At 40.2% G+C, this 21,819-nt stretch overlaps 1 protein-coding gene across 1 annotated transcript; it reads left to right on the top strand.

Moving 5' to 3' along the window:
- Positions 1-16,883: 16,883 nt before the first annotated feature.
- Positions 16,884-17,578, top strand: LOC122031236 (WAT1-related protein At5g07050-like). The gene is made up of 3 exons (XM_042590375.1): positions 16,884-17,065; positions 17,153-17,332; positions 17,419-17,578. Exons 1-3 carry the CDS (start codon positions 16,884-16,886, stop codon positions 17,576-17,578), a joined length of 522 nt encoding a protein of 173 aa, XP_042446309.1.
- The last annotated feature ends 4,241 nt before the right edge of the window (positions 17,579-21,819 follow it).

Raw genomic sequence — 21,819 nt, 5'->3', positions numbered from 1 at the left:
AAAAATGAGAAAATGGATAAAATCAATAAATACCTTGATAAAATATTTAGTAATCAAGATAAAATCAGTCTAGGAAATGCTATCCAAAACCAAGATAATTTAATTAATAAAAAAATTAAACTTTAAAGATAAAACCAATCTAATAAATTCAATTAACCATATCAATTTAAAAGGCAAAGATAATGTAAGGATAAAATCAAACACTTTGATAAAATCAAAACAAAATTTAACAAACTTAAAATTAAATGTTAAAGATAACATATTAAACAAAAATAATCTAGAAATTTCAAAATTAACAATTAATAAAAAGCTATTAAAGAAAGATAATTCAATTAACCCAATAAAATTGAAATTGAAAGAACACTCAAATATTAAATACACTCTCTTAAAGAAAGATCATTTGACCAATTTAATTATTCAAAATTAAAAACTTAAATTTAAATTACAAATTAAACATTAAAACTTAACTAAAACCAACTCTAATTATACAAAAAACTTAAAGTAAAGACCAATAATTCAGGGGAGGCTCCAGAGTAGCTGGCACCTCCAAAATTAATCTACCCGACAAGGGTAAAATAAGAGTAGACTACCTGGCAGGGTAGTTAGGAATAGAATAAATAGGGACAAAAGTTTAACTTGACAAAGTAGTACTGGTGAAGTTTTGGATGATAGTACGTTGGGGAAGCTTGGGCATCGCATGTCTAGAAAGATATGACTTCGATCTGGTGCATTTGGCCAAGTGGAACTGACCGAAGCTACCCCTTACGGATCCTAACTAGTTAGACCAAGGTTTAGTACTAAGCTCCGTGGATAGGACTATTCGGAAAACCTCGAAAGGTTGATTACTTCTAATGATGTCCAGGTGACTCACCAAGCTTAGAAGTTTATCCGAAGAATGCCTATTTGTTGACACCAAAGCTAAACCTGAATCTAACACAAGTTAAACCAAACTCTGTAATTAAATCTAATTCATCTCACAAAATTATAGGATTCCCTGATTGATAATCTAAGATCGGGTGAGATGAATAAGGATTAAATTAATTAATTTTCAAATTAAAGTAAAATTAATTAAAATTAAATTTTGAATTTCAAATTAAATTTTGAATTAATTAAAAATTAAATTTCGAATTAAAACTAAATTATTTTTTAAAATTAAATTATTTTTTTTAAAAAAAATTATTTTAAAATTAAATTAACTTTAAAAATTTTACTTTAAACTTAAAACTATTTTAAAAATTTTATATTTAACTTAAAAATTTAACTTTAAAAATTTTATTCTAAACTTAAAAATTATTTTCAAAATTCTTTCAAAGCTATTTTAAAAATCCTTTAAAAACTATTTTTTTAAAACTATTTTAAAAATTCTTTTAAAAATTATTTTAAAAATTATTTCTAAATTATTTTTAAAAAAAATCTAGGTAAAAATTATTTTACTACTAACGCACTTAAATTACTTAAAACTTAAATTTAAAACTTAAATTTAAGACTTAATATAACTTAGAATTAAAACTTTAAATTCATACCTAAGATAAAACTTAAAACTAAAAATTTTGACTTTAAACTTAATCAAGTAATTAATAAGTAAATAACTAATTCTTTAAATCTAACATTATTTGAGAACTAAGCTTGATTTTATTAGAACCTAAGTTTAACCTTATTAAAAATATTAAAATTACTCTAAGTCATTTTTTTTTAATCAACCTTTAAAATATTAATTATTTTTATTAAAACATAATTAAAGTTTGATTTAAATTGAACCTTACTTAACCTTGTTTAATAACGAGTTTAACTTCAAATTACCACCAACTTTAAACTAAGTTAATCTAACTTAAAAGGAAGTAAATGAAAAGTTAAATTATAACTAACACCTTCATCAATTAATACAAAATTTAGATTATAGCAAAATTTAATCAATAAATGATTAATATTGATCAATTATTGAATTAATAACAACTTATCTTACTTAACATTACACTAAAGATTAATTTATTTCAACTGAATCTAACATTAATTACGGTTAGTCAAATTTAAATGAACAATTTTATAAAGATAACTATACAATCGCCTAAAACACTTAGGTACGAAAATATGTTACGGTTGTAAAATTTTATATTAAGGGGGAGTAATAAATAAGGAGGATTAATAAATTAAAGGAGTATCAAATTCAGGGGGAGGTTTATTTTTTAATTATCTCCTTAAGTGTTATTGTTTAATCTTCTCTTTAAAATCTCTCTAGAAAATTCTACCTCATTTAAAAAAAAAAATTCTAGTTTGAATATTTTTAGCAAATATTTTCAACATTTAATGTAAGGTTCAGGGGGAGAAATAAAACTACTTCAGTTTTTCAAATTAAACTTTAAAATTATTTTTGACTCAACTTGATTAAAAATGTGCAATTTTTTTTGAAAAGTTGATTCTGAAAAAGAATTTTACAAAATTATTTTGAAAACTCCTTTGTCTACTTTGAATATTTTAAAACTATATTTGCAAACTAACTCTTATACAATCAAGTTGTTTTGGGTTTCACTTTTTATTGAAAATTGATTTTGAATATTAGATTTAACTTAGTTTTGAAAAATAAATTCAAAAATCTAGTTCTCAAAATTTGATTTTACTTAATTTTGATAATTTGAAAGTTAAATTTTAGTTTTCAAAATTGCTTTGAAAATTATGGAAATTAGAGTTTTTCAAAACCTAAGTTTCTCAAAATTATTTTTCTTAATTGAATCTTTTACAAACTTAGTGTTGAAAAATAAATTTCTTAGCATTTCAAATTAAGTTTCAAAATTGAGTTTCAAAAACTTATTTGAAAAGCATTTCAAAATTGAAAATAGTTTTGAAAATTTAAAATTTGATCTTGAAATTTAGAACTTATACTCTTGTGTTTGAGATTTTGTCTATTTAGACTTAGCTATTTTTCTAAAATCTAAAAGCTAATGCTTTAAACAAGTTTTTCAAAAGTTTAAACTCCCCCAGATTAACTTGACATTATTTCTTACTTTGTCTGAAGTCTATGTTTACTTAATCCATCTTATTTTTTGATGAATGCCAAAGGGGGAGGGTTAGGTGGTTAAGTTAGCTAAACCAAACTGAAAATACAAACTAACTTTAAAAATCACATAAATATATATGTTTTCACTAACTTAACCAGGTTGTCATTCCATCAAAAAGGGGGAGATTGTTGGTGCGGTTAGCACTAACGATTTAACCCAGGTTTTGATGAATGATAAATCAGGTTAAGTTAGTATATTGTTGTCTAACACTCTGATCGAGTGTGCAGGAGAAGTCCAGACAGGTCGACGGACTGACCGGATATTTGGCACGAAGCCCAGCTAGGTCGACGGGCTGACCGAATAGCTGGCGAGAAGTCCAAGCGGGTCGACGGGCTGACCGGACGCTTGGCGAGAAGTCCAGCTAGGTCGATGGGCTGACCGGATAGCTGGCGAGAAGTCCAGACGGGTCGAAGGGCTGACCGGACGTCTGGCAGGTAAGTGAGGTAAGTCACTGGAGGGGAGTGACTGCGAGGACGCGTTCCCGGGAAGGGAACATTAGGCGTCGATCCGGCTTAGATCCATTTCGGATATCTAAGTCGAGATCCTTACTAGATTCCGGTCTCGGAAAGACGAAATCTAAGTCATACTCTTTGTTATTACTTTGTTGAACTTTAATTATGCTAACACTTTGTTTTGCAGGATCTATTTTGTCTCGGACTAACCTTGTTTTGTAGGAAAGTTGTTCGCTGGAAAAAGGTGGTCCGGGCGCTCGGAGGGGATCCGGGCGCCCTGGAGGCAAAAAATATCCTGACCGCGCGTCACCACTTGGAGCTCACTGGTTGGACTTGTCACGTCTCACCATGGCGCCTGGAAGGGATCCAGGGCGCCCCGAGCTTCACATAAAAGATGGGGCAGAGGCAGAGATCAGAATCAACTCAGAACTCTCAGACTGCCTGCTCTACTGCTCTGCGCTCCTGCGACGCTAATGAAGATCCGACGATATACTCCTTTTCTGTTCTTAATTCTTGTCGGTATTTTCGTTATTTTGCTAGCATTACTGTACTTTAAATTGTAATCATTTTCGAACTGCTAGTAATTGCCCAACGAAAGTACTCACGGAGTACGGGCCTTGGAGTAGGAGTCGTCACAGGCTCCGAACGAAGTAAAATTCATTGTGTCCAATTTTTATTCCGTTGAGTTTATACTCGTTATTTTTCGAATCGATATTCACCCCCCCCTCTATCGACGTTTCACGATCCAACAGTCAACCTCATTGACTTTTTCGGTCCGGATCCTCTGCTTTGATTCAGCTCGCCTCGGTCTGACTCTTCCGCTTCGGCTCCGCTTGCTTGGGTGATCTCAGCCATCCGGAATAAGGCTCACCCGAACCCAACTTCCGGCCTTCTCGAGTAGGCTTCCGCTCCGGCTTCTCGTCCCTCGGAATCGTCACGTGCTTCCTTCTCGTCCGCCAGTGTACTCATCCGCAGCTCTTTGTCCCTTGGGCATACCGAGCCCGTTAGCTCTCTCCCATGTCGACCTTCTTACTGGATGTGTTTCTTGCTCCCCGAGCAATCTTCCGCTTCGGGTTCTCGTCCCTGGAAAACATCGCACGCTTCCTTCTCGTTCGCCAGTGTACTCTTTCGCAACGCCTCGTCCCTCAGATGCACTGAGCCTGTCGGCTATCTCTCGTGACGTCCTTCTCGCTAGCTGTGTCTTCCGCTCAACTTCCTGTGCTCCTAAGTTCCTACACACTTAGACACAGGGTCAAAACACCACATGACCTAACTTAACTTGTTTGATCAAATCAAAACAACTGGGGATTCCAACAATCTCCCCCTTTTTGATATGAGCAACCCAAGTTAAGATAGGGTAAACTAACATAAATCAAGAGTAATAAATTTTGCATGAAAGTGCAAAAATTTAATCTACCACCCCCTAGACTTAATATTTCCCTTCTCCCCCTTTGATCACATAAAAATTGGGGTATCACAACAAGTCTAAGGGTAATAACTTTGAAAACTTTGAAACATTCGAAGATTATTTTTGATATCACTAAAAAATTGCAATCATTTTTTAAAAAGAATTTTAAGCAACAAAAAAATTCTAAGTTAGACAACTTTGGAAAACATTTGAGAATTTTCAAAAAATGTTTGAATAATTATTTAAAGCAAGAAATATTTTTGTAAAAAATTTTAAAGAGAATTTATAAGTTAAAAACTTTGCAAAAGAAATTTCTAAGTTTAGAGAACTTTGCAAAAAAAAAAATTACAAGCAAAAATATTTTTGAGAATTTTCAAAGAAAATTGATTAACCCTTTAAAGCATTATCTAATTTCAATTTAATGCTTTATCAGTTAGTCAATTAAAACTTTATTTCAATATTTGGCTTCCAGACTGTGGCGAGGCACTAGACCTTTTGATTATTGGACCATCAACCACTTCTAAACAAAGCCTCATAAGGAAATTAAATATTTAATTTTCTCGCTGAAAGCGCTAAGTCTAAATTAAGGTTCAAGTAATACAAGACTCAGGAACCCAATATAGGTTCCAGCCAACTGGATTAATTAGATATTTCTTAGGGACATATTTCTTTGAAATATTTCTAATTTGTCACTTATGGTATCTAAGGTACCAATTTAATCCCTAAAATTTTCTAATATATTGATCATTTGAACATGCATGGTTTTTCAAAATATCTACTTGCATTTTCAAATTATCATTTTCTAATTTTAATTTATCATTTTTTGCTTCTAATCTTTTAAGATCTTCCGATAGACAAGATTTATCTAAAGTTAATTTTTTATTTTTTTTCTAGCAGACAACAATATTTAGTTAATAATTTAAATATTTGGTCAGGTGATAGAGACTGTACCTAACTTACCTTATCGATCTCTGATCCTCCCCCTATAGAGCTGCTTTCCTCCGAAGACTCTCCTCCTTCATCGATGCTCATATGGGATGAGCTTTCTGTGTCCTCGGGAAGGAATTCAGCTATAAGGGTTGTCCCGGTAATTTCTTCGGTCTCAGATTCTTCTGATGACGACTCGGTATCCATCGAGGAGTCAGATTCAGCTTCAATCGGTTCTTCATGGAGCTTCAAGAACTTTTCCCAGAGTTCTTTTTCACTTTGGTAGTTGTCGATTCTGTCGAGATCCTCCACCGGTAGTACACTTATGAGATGATATTCAGCCTTACCGTTTGACATGAAATTGTCGCGCTGCTTTTTGGTCCAGAGGTGTTTTTCAATTTCTTCTCTGTTCGCATTCTTTGGTGCTTCATACCATATTTCATTATTAGTAAAATACCAAAATCTATTTTAAGAAATACCTCCATTCGTCACTTCCAAAACGCGAACTCCCCCTCGAACGTTGGTGGATATATAGATGTTAGCTTCGACCATCTCGTTACTTCAGTCAGCGGTTAGTCCTTCTGAGGCATTCTGGCTCTGATACCACTTGTTGAGACCGTTGGTGGCCGGCTTTCGGAGGGTTGAATGACCCTGCACAAATTAAACAAAAATACCCTTCTTAGATTTTTAAAAGAACACTTGCGTAAATTAAATAAAGAAAGAAACTAAAAAGATGAGGCTCACGGATTTGACTTGGTTACAACCAGGGAGGTTGTTAATCCAAGGAAGTTGAAGCGCAATAAAGATCTCCTTCAGGCGGAGCAGCCTCTTACAGCGTTCAAGCACAGAAAATGAGAAGCTAAACTAAACAAGAGAAGTGTACAAGTGTTAAAATGCTAATTGCTTGCTCTGTTTAGTTTCTTGGACCAAGGTTATATTTATAGCCTTGGTCGAGGCGCCTAGAAGGGTTCTAGGCGCCTGGAGTGGGATAAAAACTTATCCCCGACGCAACGATCAACATCCACGCCGAGCGCTCGGACCCTTAAAGTCAACATCGTTGACTTTTTCAGTTCGGGCCCTCTGCTCCAGTTTAGCTCGCCTCGGTCCAGGTCTTCCACTTCGGCTCCGTTTTCTTGGGTGATCTCGGCCATCCGGAATAGGGCTCACCCGAACCCAACTTCCGGCCTTCTCAAGCAGGCTTCCACTCTGGCTTCTCATCCCTCGGAATCATCGCGTGCTTCCTTCTCGTCTGCCAGCGTACTCATCTGCAGCTCTTCGTCCCTCGTACACACCAAGCCCGTCGGCTCTCTCCCATGCCGACCTTCTTGCTGGCTGCGTCTCTTGCTCCCGAGCAATCTTCCGCTCCGGCTTCTCGTCCCTCAGAAATATCGCACGCTTCCTTCTCATCCGCCAGTGTACTCTTCCGCAGTGCCTCGTCCCTCAGACGCATCGAGCCCGTCGACTCTCTCCCGTGTTGTCCTTCTCGCTAGCTGCATCTTCCGCTCGACTTCCTGTGCTCCTAAGTTCCTGCACAATTAGACACAAGGTCAAAACACCATAGGACCTAACTTAACTTGTTTGATCACATCAAAACAACCTGGAGTTCCAACAATTTCACCATGGAAAGATCGGATGTAACTTTTCTTTCGGTTGGATTATCGGGCCACCAACAACGAAGCCGAGTATGAAACCTTGATAACTGACTTATAAGCAGCGCGACATGTCAGAACAACAAAAGTCCTCATTCACTTGGACTCTTAGCTGGCCGCCCAACAGCTATCAGGGATGTTCGAGATTAGCAGCTCCCGACTCAAGTTATATGCAAAAGCCTCCGAGAAACTGAAGGCAAATTTTCATGAGGTCACCATACAGAAGATCCCCCGATCGGACAATCAAGCAGCGGATGAACTAACTAAGTTAGCTAGTTCATTATCACCAGTTGTTATCAGCCAGCTGAACGAATAAGTCTCATTGGTGGCACACATTGACTGGATAGAGGGAGTGGTCTTTTCGATCGACTAGAGAACACGGTTTGATTGAGTTCCTCTGATCGGGTAGCACACCGACCGACCAGGAGGTAGCGCGACTACTAAGAAAGAGGGTCGAACGGTTCACATTGGTCAGAGATCAGCTGTATAAGAGAGCCTTCTCTAGGCCCTTGCTCAAGTGCGTTGGATCAGAGGACTCAGAGTACATCTTACAGGAAGTGCACCAAGGCTCCTGTGGAAACCATTCGGGCGGCCGTTTCCTAACTCGAAAGATTCTCTTAGCCGGATACTTTTGGCCAACTCTCCAAGAGGATGTCGCTCGGACAGCAGCCACCTGCCTATCTTGCCAAAGGTATCACAACATCTTGCATCGACCAACCGAGAAGATGAAGACATCTACAGTGTCTTGCCTGTTCGACTAATGGAGCATGAACATTATAGGACCATTTCCCATGGTGACCGGTCAGTGGAGGTTCCTATTCGTCGCGGTGGACTACTTCTCAAAGTGGGTAGAGGTCGAGCCACTAGCAAGGATAAGTGAGCAAATGGTCATCAAATTCATCTGGCAAAACATCTTGTGTCGGTTCGGTATCCCCCACTGGCTCATCTTGGATAACGGGAAGCAATTCGCGGGTCCGAGGCTCAGGGAGTGGTGTGCAGGCTATGGCATCCAGCAGACCTTCACCTCAGTAGCCTACCCCCAGAGCAACGACCAGGAGGAACTAACAAACCGGGAGATCCTCAGAGGCTTATGAACTCGGCTCGACCACGCAGGAGGTAGCTGGGTCGATGAGCTCCCAAGTGTCTTATGGGCACTTCACACGACTCCAAAAGAAGCGACCGGTGTAACACCATTCCAGCTGGTGTATGGAGAGGAAGTAGTGGCCCCCGTGGAAGTTGGAGTAGAATCCTACCGGGTGCAACTATAAGATAAGGGAAATACCGAGCGGAGGTTAATTGAGCTTGACTTGGTGGATGAATCGTGGGATAAAGCTGTCGTCTGACTAATGGCATACAGACAGTGGATGAGGCAGAACTATAACCGAAGGATGATCCCGAGGTCTTTTTAGGTCGGAGATCTAGTGTGGAAGAAAATCAAGTCGGTCGGCGATGTCACCAAACTCGAGGTGTCATGGGGAGGACCTTACAAGGTCGTACAGAAACTACACTCAGGGGTCTACTACTTAGAGGACGAAGATGGAAGGCGGCTCGAGTGACCATGGAGCGCGAATCATTTCCAACCCTATAGGGTCGGATAAGAGGTGCGTAAGTAAATATAGATGTATTTGTGCATACGCCTTCTGGATGCAGGATATATATGAATAAAAAAACAAGTTTTCTAGACTCTTGAGCTGATTAGCCAAGTTAAAAATCGAGCGGTGACTATAAACCCTTGTCTCCGTCAATGGTCGAGCAGTAACCTTAAACCTTTGTCTCCGTCAACGGTCGACCAGTGACGTTAAAACCCAGTCTCCGTCAACGATCGAGCGGCGACCTTAAACCCTTGTCTCCATCAACGGTCGAGCGATAACCTTAAACTGTTGGCCCCTTGGTGGCCGGCAAGAGGGGAGGGATGAATTGCCTTGCAAAAATAAACTCAACCCTTTCTCGACTTATAACTTATAAGAACAACTGTAATTAAAAAACTAAGAGACTAATTAGAAAGACAAAGACACAAGGAGAGTTACTTGGTTTGCAATCAGAAAATTGTTAATCCAAGGAAATTGAAGCACACTTTATGAAAATCTCCTTTGGGCGGAGTAGCCACTTACAACGTTAATAGCTCACACATAATAGTAGAACAGAAAGAAAGGAATTACAAGTTGTTGTCTGAACTACTGAAATCAGAGCTATATTTATAGCACTGTTCCATGCGCCTGGAAGGGTTCCGGGTGCCTAGAGTGGGATAGAATTCTATCCCCAACGCATCAGTCAACGGACATGTCGAATATGATAAGATTGAGGTTCTGGACGCCTGGACTCAGGGCGCCCGGAATGGTTCCGGGCACCCGGACCCATAAAAGTCAACACGATTGATTTTTCCGATCTGGGCCCTCTGCTCTGGTTCTGCTCGTCCCGATACTGGTTTTCTACTCCGGTTTCGCTCACTTGAGTGATCTCGACCATCCGGAATAGGGCTCACCCGAACCCAATTTCCAACCTTCTCCTCGAGTAGCCTTGCTCCCCGACTTCTCGTCCCTCGAATGTAGCGTACATTCTTCTTGTCCATCGGTGTACTCTTCCGCGGCACCTCACCCCTCGAACGGACCGAGCTTGTCGGCTCTCTTCCGTGTCGTCCTTCTCGCTAACCGTGTCTTCCGCTCGACTTCCTGTGCTCCTAAGCTCCTGCACACTTAGACACAGAGGTTAAACCAAACATGACCTAACTTAACTTGTTTGATCACATCAAAATAACCTTGGGGTTCCAACAATCTCTTCCTTTTTGATGTGAGCAATCCAAGTTAAGATAGGGTAAACAAATAAAGTTAAAGCAAAAATAAATTTTGCAATCAAACACAAAAAGTAGGAAAATTTAATTTTAAGCTTCTTCCCCCTAGACTTAATCTTTTTCTTCTCCCCCTTTGATCACATAAAAAATAGGGTATAATAAAAATCTAAGGGTAACTTTTATAAAATTCTGAATTTTTAGAAAGATTTTTTCAAGTAAAAAAAATTCTAAGTGAACTCTGATTTTGGAAATATTGAAAATAATTTTGATAGTACTACCAATGTAATAATTTCAGAAACATTTTCTAAGTAAAAAAAAAATTTCCAAAAAAACATTCAAGAATTAATTTTTTGTAGAAATTTTGGTAAAGTAAATATGAAAAAATTTCTTAGTAAATTTTTTTTAGGTTTAATAACTTAAAAAATTTAAGTTAAACACATTAAAAAATATTTTAACAAAAATAATTTAAATGAATTTTGCAATTTAAAGATAAATTTCTAAGTGAAATTTGAAAAAGTTTTTAAGTGAAGTTTGCAATTTTAACAAATATTAAACCTTTGACAAATATTGAAATCATTTAATTTAATTAACTATTTCATGCTTATCAGTTTGTCAATTAAATATTCAATTCAGAAATTAGCTTCCAGGCTGTGGCAAGGCACTAGACCTTCTTGATTATTGGATCATCAACCACTTCTAGACAAAGCCTTTTAATGAATTCAAATATTTAATTTTCTACCTAAAAGCCCTAAGTCTAATTTTACTTTTTAATTTAAACAAGTTTTTGGAACCCAATATAGGTTCCTTCCTACAGGGTTAATCAGGTATTTTCTAGGGATATATGATTTTGTTACTTTTCTGATATGACCTTTGTGAAATCTATAGTACCAGTTTAATCCTCTATAGTTTCTAAAAATAGAAACATTGAACATGTAGAATTTTTCAAGTTTTCTATTTCTTCTTTTAATTTAACATTTTCAAGTTTTACTTTTTCAAAATTTTCTATCAGACATGATTTTCCTAAAATTCTTTTTATTTCTATGTTTTTATTTTTTAATTTATCATTTTTATTTTTTAACTTATACATAGATTTTGTCATACACTTAATACCAAAATAGAGTTGATCAAGAGGTAAGAGGCATACTGCCTTTTGAGGTGCTTTGCTCTTCATGGTTTGCCATCAGTGCTAGTCCGACATATTCTTTTATTTCTAATTCTGATGATGAGGTGTCACCCCAAGTAGCAGTTAAAGTCTTGTGCTTGTTTGCTTGGGCATCTTGCCTTTTTCCTTTTTGAGTTCTAGGCAGTTCTCTTTTAAGTGTCCTTCCTTTTGACACTGATAGCATCGAACTCTTCTTCTATTTCTTTGATTTTTCCTGTTATGCATTTCTTTAAATTTGTTAGATCCAAAGAATTTTCTGAAATTCCTTACCATGTAACCTTCTTGATCTTCTTCTGAGTCTAACTCGAGTTCATCCTTCTTGGTTACTTTTAGTGTCATAATCTAGCTTGTTTCTTTTGTTGTACCTGCACATATGGTTTCATGTAATTCTAGAGTAGAAAAGAGTTCCTCTAGGGTACTTACCTCCAGGTCTTTTGAGATGTAGTAGGCGTCGATTATCGAGAACCATTCTGGAGTCCTGGGAAAGGCATTGAGTGCATAGTGTATCAAGTCTCGATTGGTTACCGTTTCTCGAGATTTTTGAGTCTGGTGATTAGTTCTTTGACCTTCGTGTGTAGATCGGCTACCTTCTCACCTCTTTCCAGACGGATATTCGTCAGCTTATTCCGAAGTATGTCTCGTCTTGTGAGCTTGGCTTCGGATGTGCCTTCGTGGAATTCCAGGAATTTTTCCTAGAGTTCTTTGGCCGACGAGTAACTCCCGATGCAGTTGCCTTCTTGAGGCGGTAGCACGCTCAACAAGTGATATTCCACTCAGTTATTTGCTACGGAATCATTTTGTTCTTTCTTCGTCCAAAGACTCTCTTCCTTCTCCTCTCCGTTTTGATTCGTATGAGCTACAAAGCCATATTCGATTATTAAACGAATCTCAAAGTTAATTTTTAGAAATACCTCCATTCGACGTTTCCAATGTGCCAAGTCTCCCTCGAATTTTGGTGGAACGATGCTTGGTCAGGCCATTGGCTCCTTTGCTTCGGTCGGCGGTTAGTCATTCTAAAGCTTCATTGCTCTGATACCACTTGTTAGTCCCTTGGTGGTCGACAAAATGGGAGGGATGAATTGTCCTGCAAAAATAAACTCAACCCTTTCTCGACTTATAGCATATAAGAACAACTGTAATAAAAAAACTAAGAGACTAATTAGAAAGACAAAGACACAAGGAGAATTACTTGGTTTGCAATTAGAATATTTCTAATCCAAGGAAATTGAAGCGCACTTTATGAAGATCTCCTTCGGGAGGAGTAGCCTCTTACAACGTTAACAGCTCACACACAATAGTAGAATAGAAATAAAGGAATTACAAATTGTCTAAACTACTGAAATCAGAGCTATATTTATAACACTATTCTAGGCGCCTGGAGGGGTTTCGAGCGCCTGGAGTGGGATGGAATTCTATCCCCGACACATTGATCAATGGACACGTCGAATCTGATAAGATTGAGGTTCCGAGCACTCAGACCCATAAAAGTCAACAAAGTTAACTTTTTCGGTTCGGGCCCTCTGCACCGATTTTGCTCGCCTCGGTCCAGGTCTTCCACTCCAGTTCCGCTCGCTTGGGTGATCTCGGCCATCTAGAATAGGGCTCACCCGAACCCAATTTTTGGCCTTCTCCTCGAGTAGCCTTCCTCCCCGGCTTCTCATCCCTCGAACGCCGCTTACGTTCTTCTCGTCCACCAGTGTACTCTTCCATGACACCTCGTCTCTCGGACGCACTGAGCCCGTCGGCTCTCTTCCGTGTCATCATTCTCTCTTCTTATGCTCCTAAGCTCCTAAGCTCCTGCACACTTAGACATAGGGGTTAAACCAAACATGACCTAACTTAAATTGTTTAATCACTTCAAAACAACCTTGGGGTTCCAACATAAACCCTTGTTTTCGTCAACAGTCGAGCGACGCCATTAAACCCTAGTCTCCATCAACGGTTGAGCGGTGACCTCAAACCCTTGTCTTCGTCAACGGTTGAGCGGTGACCTTAAATCACAGTCTTCGTCAATGGTCAAGCGATAACCTTAAACCATAGTCTCTATCAACGGTTGAGCGACGACCTTAAACCCTTATCTCCGTTAATGGTCGAGTGGCGACTTTAAATCTTTATCTCCATCAACGGTCGAATGGCCACTACAAGAAAAACCCTCATAGACATCGGTGGAACAACAACGGTTTTAAGCAAAAACTGATGTCTTTGAGTATTTTACACCGATTTTTCTAAAAACTGATGTCTATGAGCGCAGATTTTCGCTCATAGACATCGGTTTTTTAGCTGGTGTCTATGAGCGCCTTTTTTTTGTTAATAGACACCGGTTTTAACAGCGGTTTTTAAAACCCGGTGTTAATGAACAAAAAAAATAATTTAATTTTTTCACCGGCCAAAATTTACAACACTTCACAAAATTCCCTCCAAACCTAAACCAATATCGTGCCCCTTCTCTCAGCCTAAACCTAAACCTCAGCCTCATCTCCCTCTTCCCCTTCCGCCGCCTCGCCCTCGGAGATCTCGCCGTCGCCGTCCCCTTCGTCTACAAGTCCTGGTACCACGCCTCCCTCGACCCTAGCTGCTGGCGCCGCCTCAACTTCCGCTCCCTCGATTTCACGCCCTGGAGCCCTTTCTCCCGCGCCTTTGCGCTCCGCTACTGCCTCCACTCCCCCCTCTCCTTCTCCGCCTTCCTCCGTTTCGCCCTCCACTGCTCCCGCGGCGTCGTCGACCAACTCGCCTTCCCCCTTTCCTCTGCCGTCTCCATCCACGACCTCGCCTATGCCTCTGTCAAGTGAGTCTACGCCTCCTTCTGGTTTCGTCGCCCTCATCGCTCACTACCTGTTCGACGAATTTGCTCATCGATTATTAGCGCAGATGCCTGAGATTGAAGGCGCTGGCTTTGCCGGACAACCTGATGCTGGAGGACGACCTTCGAATCCCGGAGCTGGTGCGGCGGTGGAAGGATCTGGAGCATCTGGAGATGGAGATAGTTGGCATCTTCGCCCCGCCCATCCTCTCTTCCTCGCGCTCCTGCAATCTGTCCTTTGCTATCCCCATCTCCCTCCCCAAACCTTTGTCTTTCGCCACCTCTTCCCTCCCGCGCCTTCACTCACCTCCCTCGCGAAACCCGGGGCCTTTCCGTGCCCAAGTTAGTGTCTCCGCTGCTCAGAAGACGAAAGATAGGTTGCCAGCCAACCTCATTGTGACGGAGACCAAAGGGCCTCACTCCACTGTCTGTACCTTTCCTTTTTCTACCTTCCAAATCGTTTTTACTTCTAATTGATCTGATAGTCAAGTGGAAGTGGTAGTCTTGCTTCAAGGCTATAATTTTCTTACTTTCTACCTATCTTCTTGTATAATTTGGAAATATGTTTGTTTGTTCATCTGGCAATTGAAATGAAGAGGCAATCTTGCTTCAAGGCTATAGCTTTCTTGCTATCTCTCTTCCCCTTGCCTGAGTGCATTCAATCGATTGTTAGTCCTACAAGTTCACGAGAATCAATTTGTCCAGGAAGTATGGTTATGTCAATTCCCTGATAGCTCATCTTATTTGCAGATTAGGTTAAATGTAGAAGTTCCTCCAACAATAAGCCAAGAATGTTACAGAGAAGTCTTAGATGAATTTTCTAAGAAGGCAAAGGTATTATTTTCAGTATGCAGTCATTTAAGGGGTCTATTACTATTACAGGATGAATAGGAATTCATCTGTAGGATAATTTTGTACTTAAATTATTTTCCATTTTCTGTTTTGATCATTATCACTCTATAGTAATCAGAAAAATTTGAATATGCTACCTAACTTTTACTAAGCCCTCTGGGCTCTGACATATACTAATCTATATTTCTTCTTTCTTTCTTTGGAATCTCAAGGAATTCAATATTGTTCTCCCCTTTTATCTTTTCATCCGATCCAAGTTTGTTGACAGTTATGTTTTCCAGCACCTGTTATTTACTTATTTCCACTTAAAGCATGATTGGAATTGCTTGTACTGGGGTTTAGTCATTTCTATGCTGAACTAAAGTTGAGGGAAGACCATGCTAAGTAAAAATGGCCTTTTAAATGTCACTGGAAGCTTCTTCTCTTTTTCTACCTTCTGTCTCTAGTACTAGATTCTAATTCCTTTATCTACCTTTTCTTCTTGAATACTCATTATTGAAGTAGTATGTTGTGATGCCATGCAATTCCTGATAAAAAACCTTATTCATACAGGTTCCTGGCTTTCGGCAGGGAAAGAAAGTTCCAGAAAATATTCTTCTAAACTACATTGGTAGACAGAACATTCAACAAGCTGTAGTTGAGGCAACTTTGAAAAAAACTCTTCCACATGCTATGTCTTCCGTACGTGAACATAACATTAGCTTGCCAACTTGTAGTAGAAGGCAGTCATTTATCCATCCAATATTATGACAAATTTCTGTTGAAATAACGGGTAGAGATTGTTGTCATACTTTTTTATTAATCCACTAGCATAAATCTTTTAATTGGTAGAAATTACCTTCAATGTCATTATTGTTTTAAGTGCCAATCCCTAGAAGTGGCAATGGGCATGGGCTGAGCGAGATGTGGCCAGCCCGCATTCCATGCCTAATCGGAACTATTTATGTGGCCAATATTCTCGGACGTTGCTGGGGATGTAACTATTTATGTGGATGGCCAATCGTTCCTATTGCACAAGGTATACATTCTTAAACTGGCTCTGCAGACATATCTTGATATTGTTTTTCATAACTTCCTTTTCAATTTTTGCATATTGTTGTCCAAGTTCCCTCTGGTTTCACGAAGTGGAAAAATCTGGAAAATGGTAGTTGAATCCAGGGAGCCAGACCTTTCCAGATTAGAGCTTCATGAGGAGATATGACTTGCGTGTGTGAACAATTTTTATCTTCTTTGAATTTTTATATATGACTTGCGTGTCTAGCAGGGCTGGATAGAAGATATCATGTGTGAACAATTTGAATACCACTGCTTTATATGTTAATAAATTTGAAGAAATATAACCACGGCTGGCTATACATAGTATAATCTCATCATGGTCTAAGGCCTTCATCAAAAAATGGTTCAGCATCAAAATCAAAGGTCAGGAGAGCCATGTCGACGAGATTGATAGCAAAGGTATGCCTGGTTTCTTCTTCTTGTTCAATTCCAGAAACCCTAGTCGACGAGAATAAAGTGCACTTGTTTGCCTGCTTTTCTCCCTAGTCGTCTTCATCTTGTCGACAAGATGATTTATTTGTCTGTTTGCTGGAGAAAATGATACAACAGTTAGAGGAGTCTGATGTAGCTTGTTGGCACTTGTTTGCCTGCTTTTCTCTCATCTTTTTTCTATTCCTAGCTTTCAAAGCATTTGTCTATCTTAGACTTGTTTGTTTGACAGAATCAATATGATTTTCTTCCTTTATAAAGAACCAAGGACAATAAAAATTGTCACAAACAATTTGGTGAGGAGATCATGGCCTCTGTGAAAGCATGTGCTCCATACTTCTATATGATTGTGTCCCAGTTCGTGTATGCTGGATCCAGCATCCTCGGCAAGCTTGCATTAGGACAAGGACTAAGTGCACTTGTCTTCGTAGTGTACAGGCACCTTATTGCCATGCTCATCTTGGCTCCTCTTGCTTATGTGCTCGAAAGGTTCAAGGAGCATGTCTCATTAGAATTGTTGAGAATAAGATATATGACTACAAATTGAATGTTTTTAAACTCATCTCATGGTTGTAGGAATCGAAGACCCAGCTTCTCATTTGGTGTCATGCTAAAAATATTCATTCTTGCTATGTTGGGTATAACAATTCAGCAAAATGTATACTACGTTGGACTCCATCTCATTTCTCCAACTGTTGCCAGTGCCTTGGGCAATGTCATTCCTGCTTTTACTTTCTTATTGGCAATTGTACTGAGGTTGATTCAGATATTAATTCCAAGTAATTTTACAGTGAATTTAGTTCATTCAAATATCATTCTATATTTGGTCTTTTTTTGCTCAGGATGGAAATGCTCAACTTGAAGACTGTAAGAGGGAGGGCCAAGCTTGCAGGGGTCATCTTCTGCATCACTGGTTCCCTAATCTTCACATTTTGGAAAGGTCATTTTGTTGGGGGCCTTTGTTACTTCACCTATGATCCAACTTCATTTCGAAAGTCCTGAGAAAGGCGATGCCTGGCTTAAAGGCTCTGCTCTTATGCTATTCGGCTATTTTGCATGCAGTGTATCACTTGTTCTTCAGGTATTGTGTCAATGGTGTCCTTTGTGTTGTCACATGTATCGCTTTTGATGTAAAAAGAATGTTTGAGTATTTTATGGATATTGTTGTAAGAAGATTATTTATATAATTTGTGAATATTTGTGTATTTTATGGATATTATTGAATGAAGAATATTTGTACAATTTGTGAATATTTGTGTATTTTTTTTTGTTATTGTCGGTTTTAAAATCAAATCTGTGCTGTTAAAATATATACATATTACATCGGTTTTCCACCGATGTAAAACCGGTGTTATAAAGTAATATTACATCGGTTTTACACCGTTGATGAAACGGTGTCGTTAAGTGATACTACACCGGTTAATAACCGATTCGAAGACCGGTGTCGTTAAGTGATACTACACCGGTTTTAACCCGATGTCTAAAATGACAGACTTTTAACATCGGCTTCATAGACATCGGTCGAAAATCAAATAGACACCGGTGGAAAACCGATGTCTATGAGCGATTTTGTTGTAGTGGGCGACCTTAAGCCCTAGCCTCCATCAATGGTCGAGCGACGACCTTAAACCCTTGTCTCTATCAATGGTCGAGTGGCGACCTTAAACCCCAGTCTCCGTCAACCGTCGAGCGGCGACTTTAAACCCTTGTCTCCATCAACGGTCGAGCGGTGACCTTAAACCCTTGTCTCCGTTAACGGTTGAGCAGTGATCTTAAACCCCAGTCTCCATCAATGGTCGAGAGACGATCTTAAGCCCCAACCTCCATAAAAGATCAAACGACGACCTTAAACCCTTGTCTCCGTCAACAGTCGAGCGGTGACCTTAAACTCTTGTCTTCGTCAACAGTCGAGCAGCGATCTTAAATCCATGTCTAAATCATTAAATGGTTGAACGGCGACCTTAAACCCAGAAAATAGATAGCCCATTGTCGATCAGAAGAGCACAAGGCCACACTTTGGGGAATAAGAAACTCAGTTTCGATCGAGTCTGCGTGATAACGCGTGAACTAAATGCAAGTCGAAAACCAAAAATACTGAACGACGAGAAGGGATATAAGGGTTCGCCAGATGAACGAGCATTTATTAATACTTCAAAAAATTACAGAAGCAAAAATTCATACGAACAGGCTCACTCCAAAAAACTCTAAAACATCGTCGGGCAGCGACTCAGTCAGCTTGCCCCAACTGATGACCTTGCTCGTCAGCAAAGAGGGGAGGTAGCCGCCTTCCTTCAGTTGAGCGAGCGTCCAGTCGATAGCAAGTTGATGGAGTGCCTGATCGGTGACTTTGTTGTTAAAAGCGTCCGAGCGGATGTAGGCCTGCTTCATGAGATCGAGTCTGCTCGACTCAGCTCCCTGATAAGTCTTTAAGGTTGCACAAGAGGCCTTCAGTTCTTCCTTCAACTTGGCCAGCTCTTCATCTTTGGTGTCAAGCTGAGTCTGCGATGCGGTATGCTCGACCGATCATCCATCCCGCTCAACCTTTAATATGACCTCAACCTCCTTTAGGTTTTGGGCCAACACTCAAGACAACTTATTTTTTATCTCCAAGTTCTCGATGGCCAGGAGCTTCCTGGTGTTGGCCAAATTGAACTTGGACTCAAAGGAGCTGACGTACTTATCAAGCTGAGCCAATTGAACAGCCAGCTCGGCACCTTATCTCTTCTCTTCCTCTAGTTGCTTAGAGCTCTTACTCAAATTGACCCTTAATTGAGCCATCTCGGTGCTCATTTACTCCAGCCACACCTGAGAAGCCGTTGCTTGGCCGCTCGGGGTGCGACTGTTTGACTTCTTACTCTAAAAAAGCAAGCCTTTGGCACATAGCCAAGTTTTCTACCCAATACTATAAGGAAGTAAAAAAATTTTAGGTCCAAGCGGCGACAAATAGTAACATGTAAAATACTTACCCTAGTGGACATCTGGGTATGACTATCGACGAGCGCCCCTAGAGGCATAACCAACGCATGGTGTTGGTTCATATCTGAGCGAGCGGCCCCTGGATAATTATCTAGTGCTCCGAGGCTCAGGATTCAGCACTATCAGAGTCGTGCCACTCGTCTGAAGGTAGATGGATGATCAATGTTACGTGGAACTAACCACTCGGAGCGGACAGGGCTGAAGTTGCTCTGCCAGCCGATTAAGAGGTTGACGTCGGCTGGATGCGAGATTTTTGAGTCTTCGGTGGTGGAGGTAGTATGAAAGCAACCGGTGGCACACAGATGGTTCCTTGGGGCAATCCAAACAAAGACGACGTCCAATCGGATGAAAACGAAGTATGTTAGACGACCATCGATCGCTCAGGCGCAGGTGTGGAGGTTTCACCCTTCTCTGATGGAAGACACGAGCTAGCCCTAGTTAGAGTCTGTGTAGCGGAGGTGGTGGATCGGGCGGCGATCTCCGCATAACGCCTCTTTCGGCTTATCAACGGCTCCCCGGAAGAAGCCGACTCCGAGGCCTCTCGACCGGAATCATCGGAAGCCATTCAGGCGGAGGATTCGTTGAGCCAACTGCTTCACCACCAACCATACGACTATCTACTTTTTCACTCCCTTGAGTTGGGCTCCTGTGCTCTCTCCGAGCGGATCCTCATGAGAGCCGATCGGCTGCAAGCCGCAGGTCTCCAACTCAACCACAGCCGCAACATTGATCTCTGTGTCCACGAGTTTAGACATGCCGGCCAGACATGCGTGCAACATGACTCGAGCTATAGCAAAAAGAGAAAAATCAGTTAGCTTCAAAAGTTAGACTATGAAAGAGCATACCTAGGCTAGATGGAAGCCTTGTGAAGATCGGGCTCAGGCCGAACACGTAGAGAACACCCTCCCGCAACATCTTGTGTATATGGTATTTTTGACCGGCCAAGTTGGAAGCTACATGAAGGTAGTCCGAGCAACTCTTGTATTTCTTGAGCTCGGGAGGATTCAGCACCTCTAATTGCCACCTGGTCGGGAAGTCCGGCCGCTCGAGAAAGCGAACAAAGAAATAGTAGTCCTTCCAATGCTTGTTGAAGGACGACATCTTGTAAAAAAAGACTAGGCCCACTTGGGCTTGGAAGAGAAAAGTCCTCGACTCAGACAATTTGGGATAATAGAAATAGTAGAAGAGCCGAGGAGTAAGGGGAATGTCGTGCAAGCGGAACAAAACGACGATCCATTACAACAACCGAAAAGAGTTCGACACTAGTTGATAGAGAGAAATACGAAAATATTTACAAACGACAGAGAAGAAAGGGTGGATCGGGAACCGCAGACCGGCGGTAAATTGGTCCCTAAAGAAGCATACAAATCCCGGAGGCGGCTCATTCGGGCGGTCAAAAGCCGATGGAAGACCGATTTGATAATCGAAGGGAATTTCAAAGGCAGCTCTCAAGCTCTCAACATCACCTCCGTCGAACCTGGATTCGATGGACGTGTACCAGAGCCCAAGGACGGAGATAGGAGGTTGAGAGGAGCTTGCCATCGAAAATAAACGTCGACAAGAAACAACGAAGAATTTTGATTGATAGGACGCTAAGAACAACGAACAGAGCCGATTAAAGGGTACAGAAAGCTTACTAGAGAGATCGCTACGGCTACCGGAAAAGAAGAAGAATGAAGTGTCACCAGAAAGTTCGAAGACGAAGACGCAGATTGAGGGAGACGAAAACACAAAGTGAGGAAGATGACGACACATGCGAGGTTTATAAACCTCGCGGTCGATTGACCTCAGCCGTCCAATCCAAAGCCATGGAAACCTAGAAGCAGATCCCATCGTTGATTTTGAAAAGTTGCATACCTCGTTACTATTGGATCACGGTGGTCGGCTAGAAGGGAGGTTGAATAGCCCTGTAAAAAATAAAACAATCATTCTCGAACTTTCAACAGAACACTTGCATGAATTATAAAAGCAATAACTTAAAACAAAAAAGAAGAGGCACAAGATGTTTACTTGGTTATAACGGGGGAGGTTGTTAATCCAAAGAAAGTGTCGTACTAATATCTCCTTCAGGCGGAGAAACCTCTTACAACAATAACGCACAGAAAAATAGAAGCTCAACTACAAATGAAAGCGTGTAAGTGTTGGAATGCTAATTGCTTGAGATGATTTGAAGCTTCTGAACCAAGGCTGTATTTATAGCCTTGGTTGGGGTGCCTGGAAGGGTTCCAGGTGCCTGGGAGGGGAGACAATTTTATTCCCTTCGTACC

This window comes from Zingiber officinale, chromosome 11A (genome assembly GCF_018446385.1).
Source record: "Zingiber officinale cultivar Zhangliang chromosome 11A, Zo_v1.1, whole genome shotgun sequence".
In the NCBI taxonomy this organism is placed as follows: domain Eukaryota; kingdom Viridiplantae; phylum Streptophyta; class Magnoliopsida; order Zingiberales; family Zingiberaceae; genus Zingiber; species Zingiber officinale.
The sequence above is the reverse complement of the archived record's forward strand: the minus strand, read 5'-3'. Positions and strand labels throughout refer to the sequence as shown.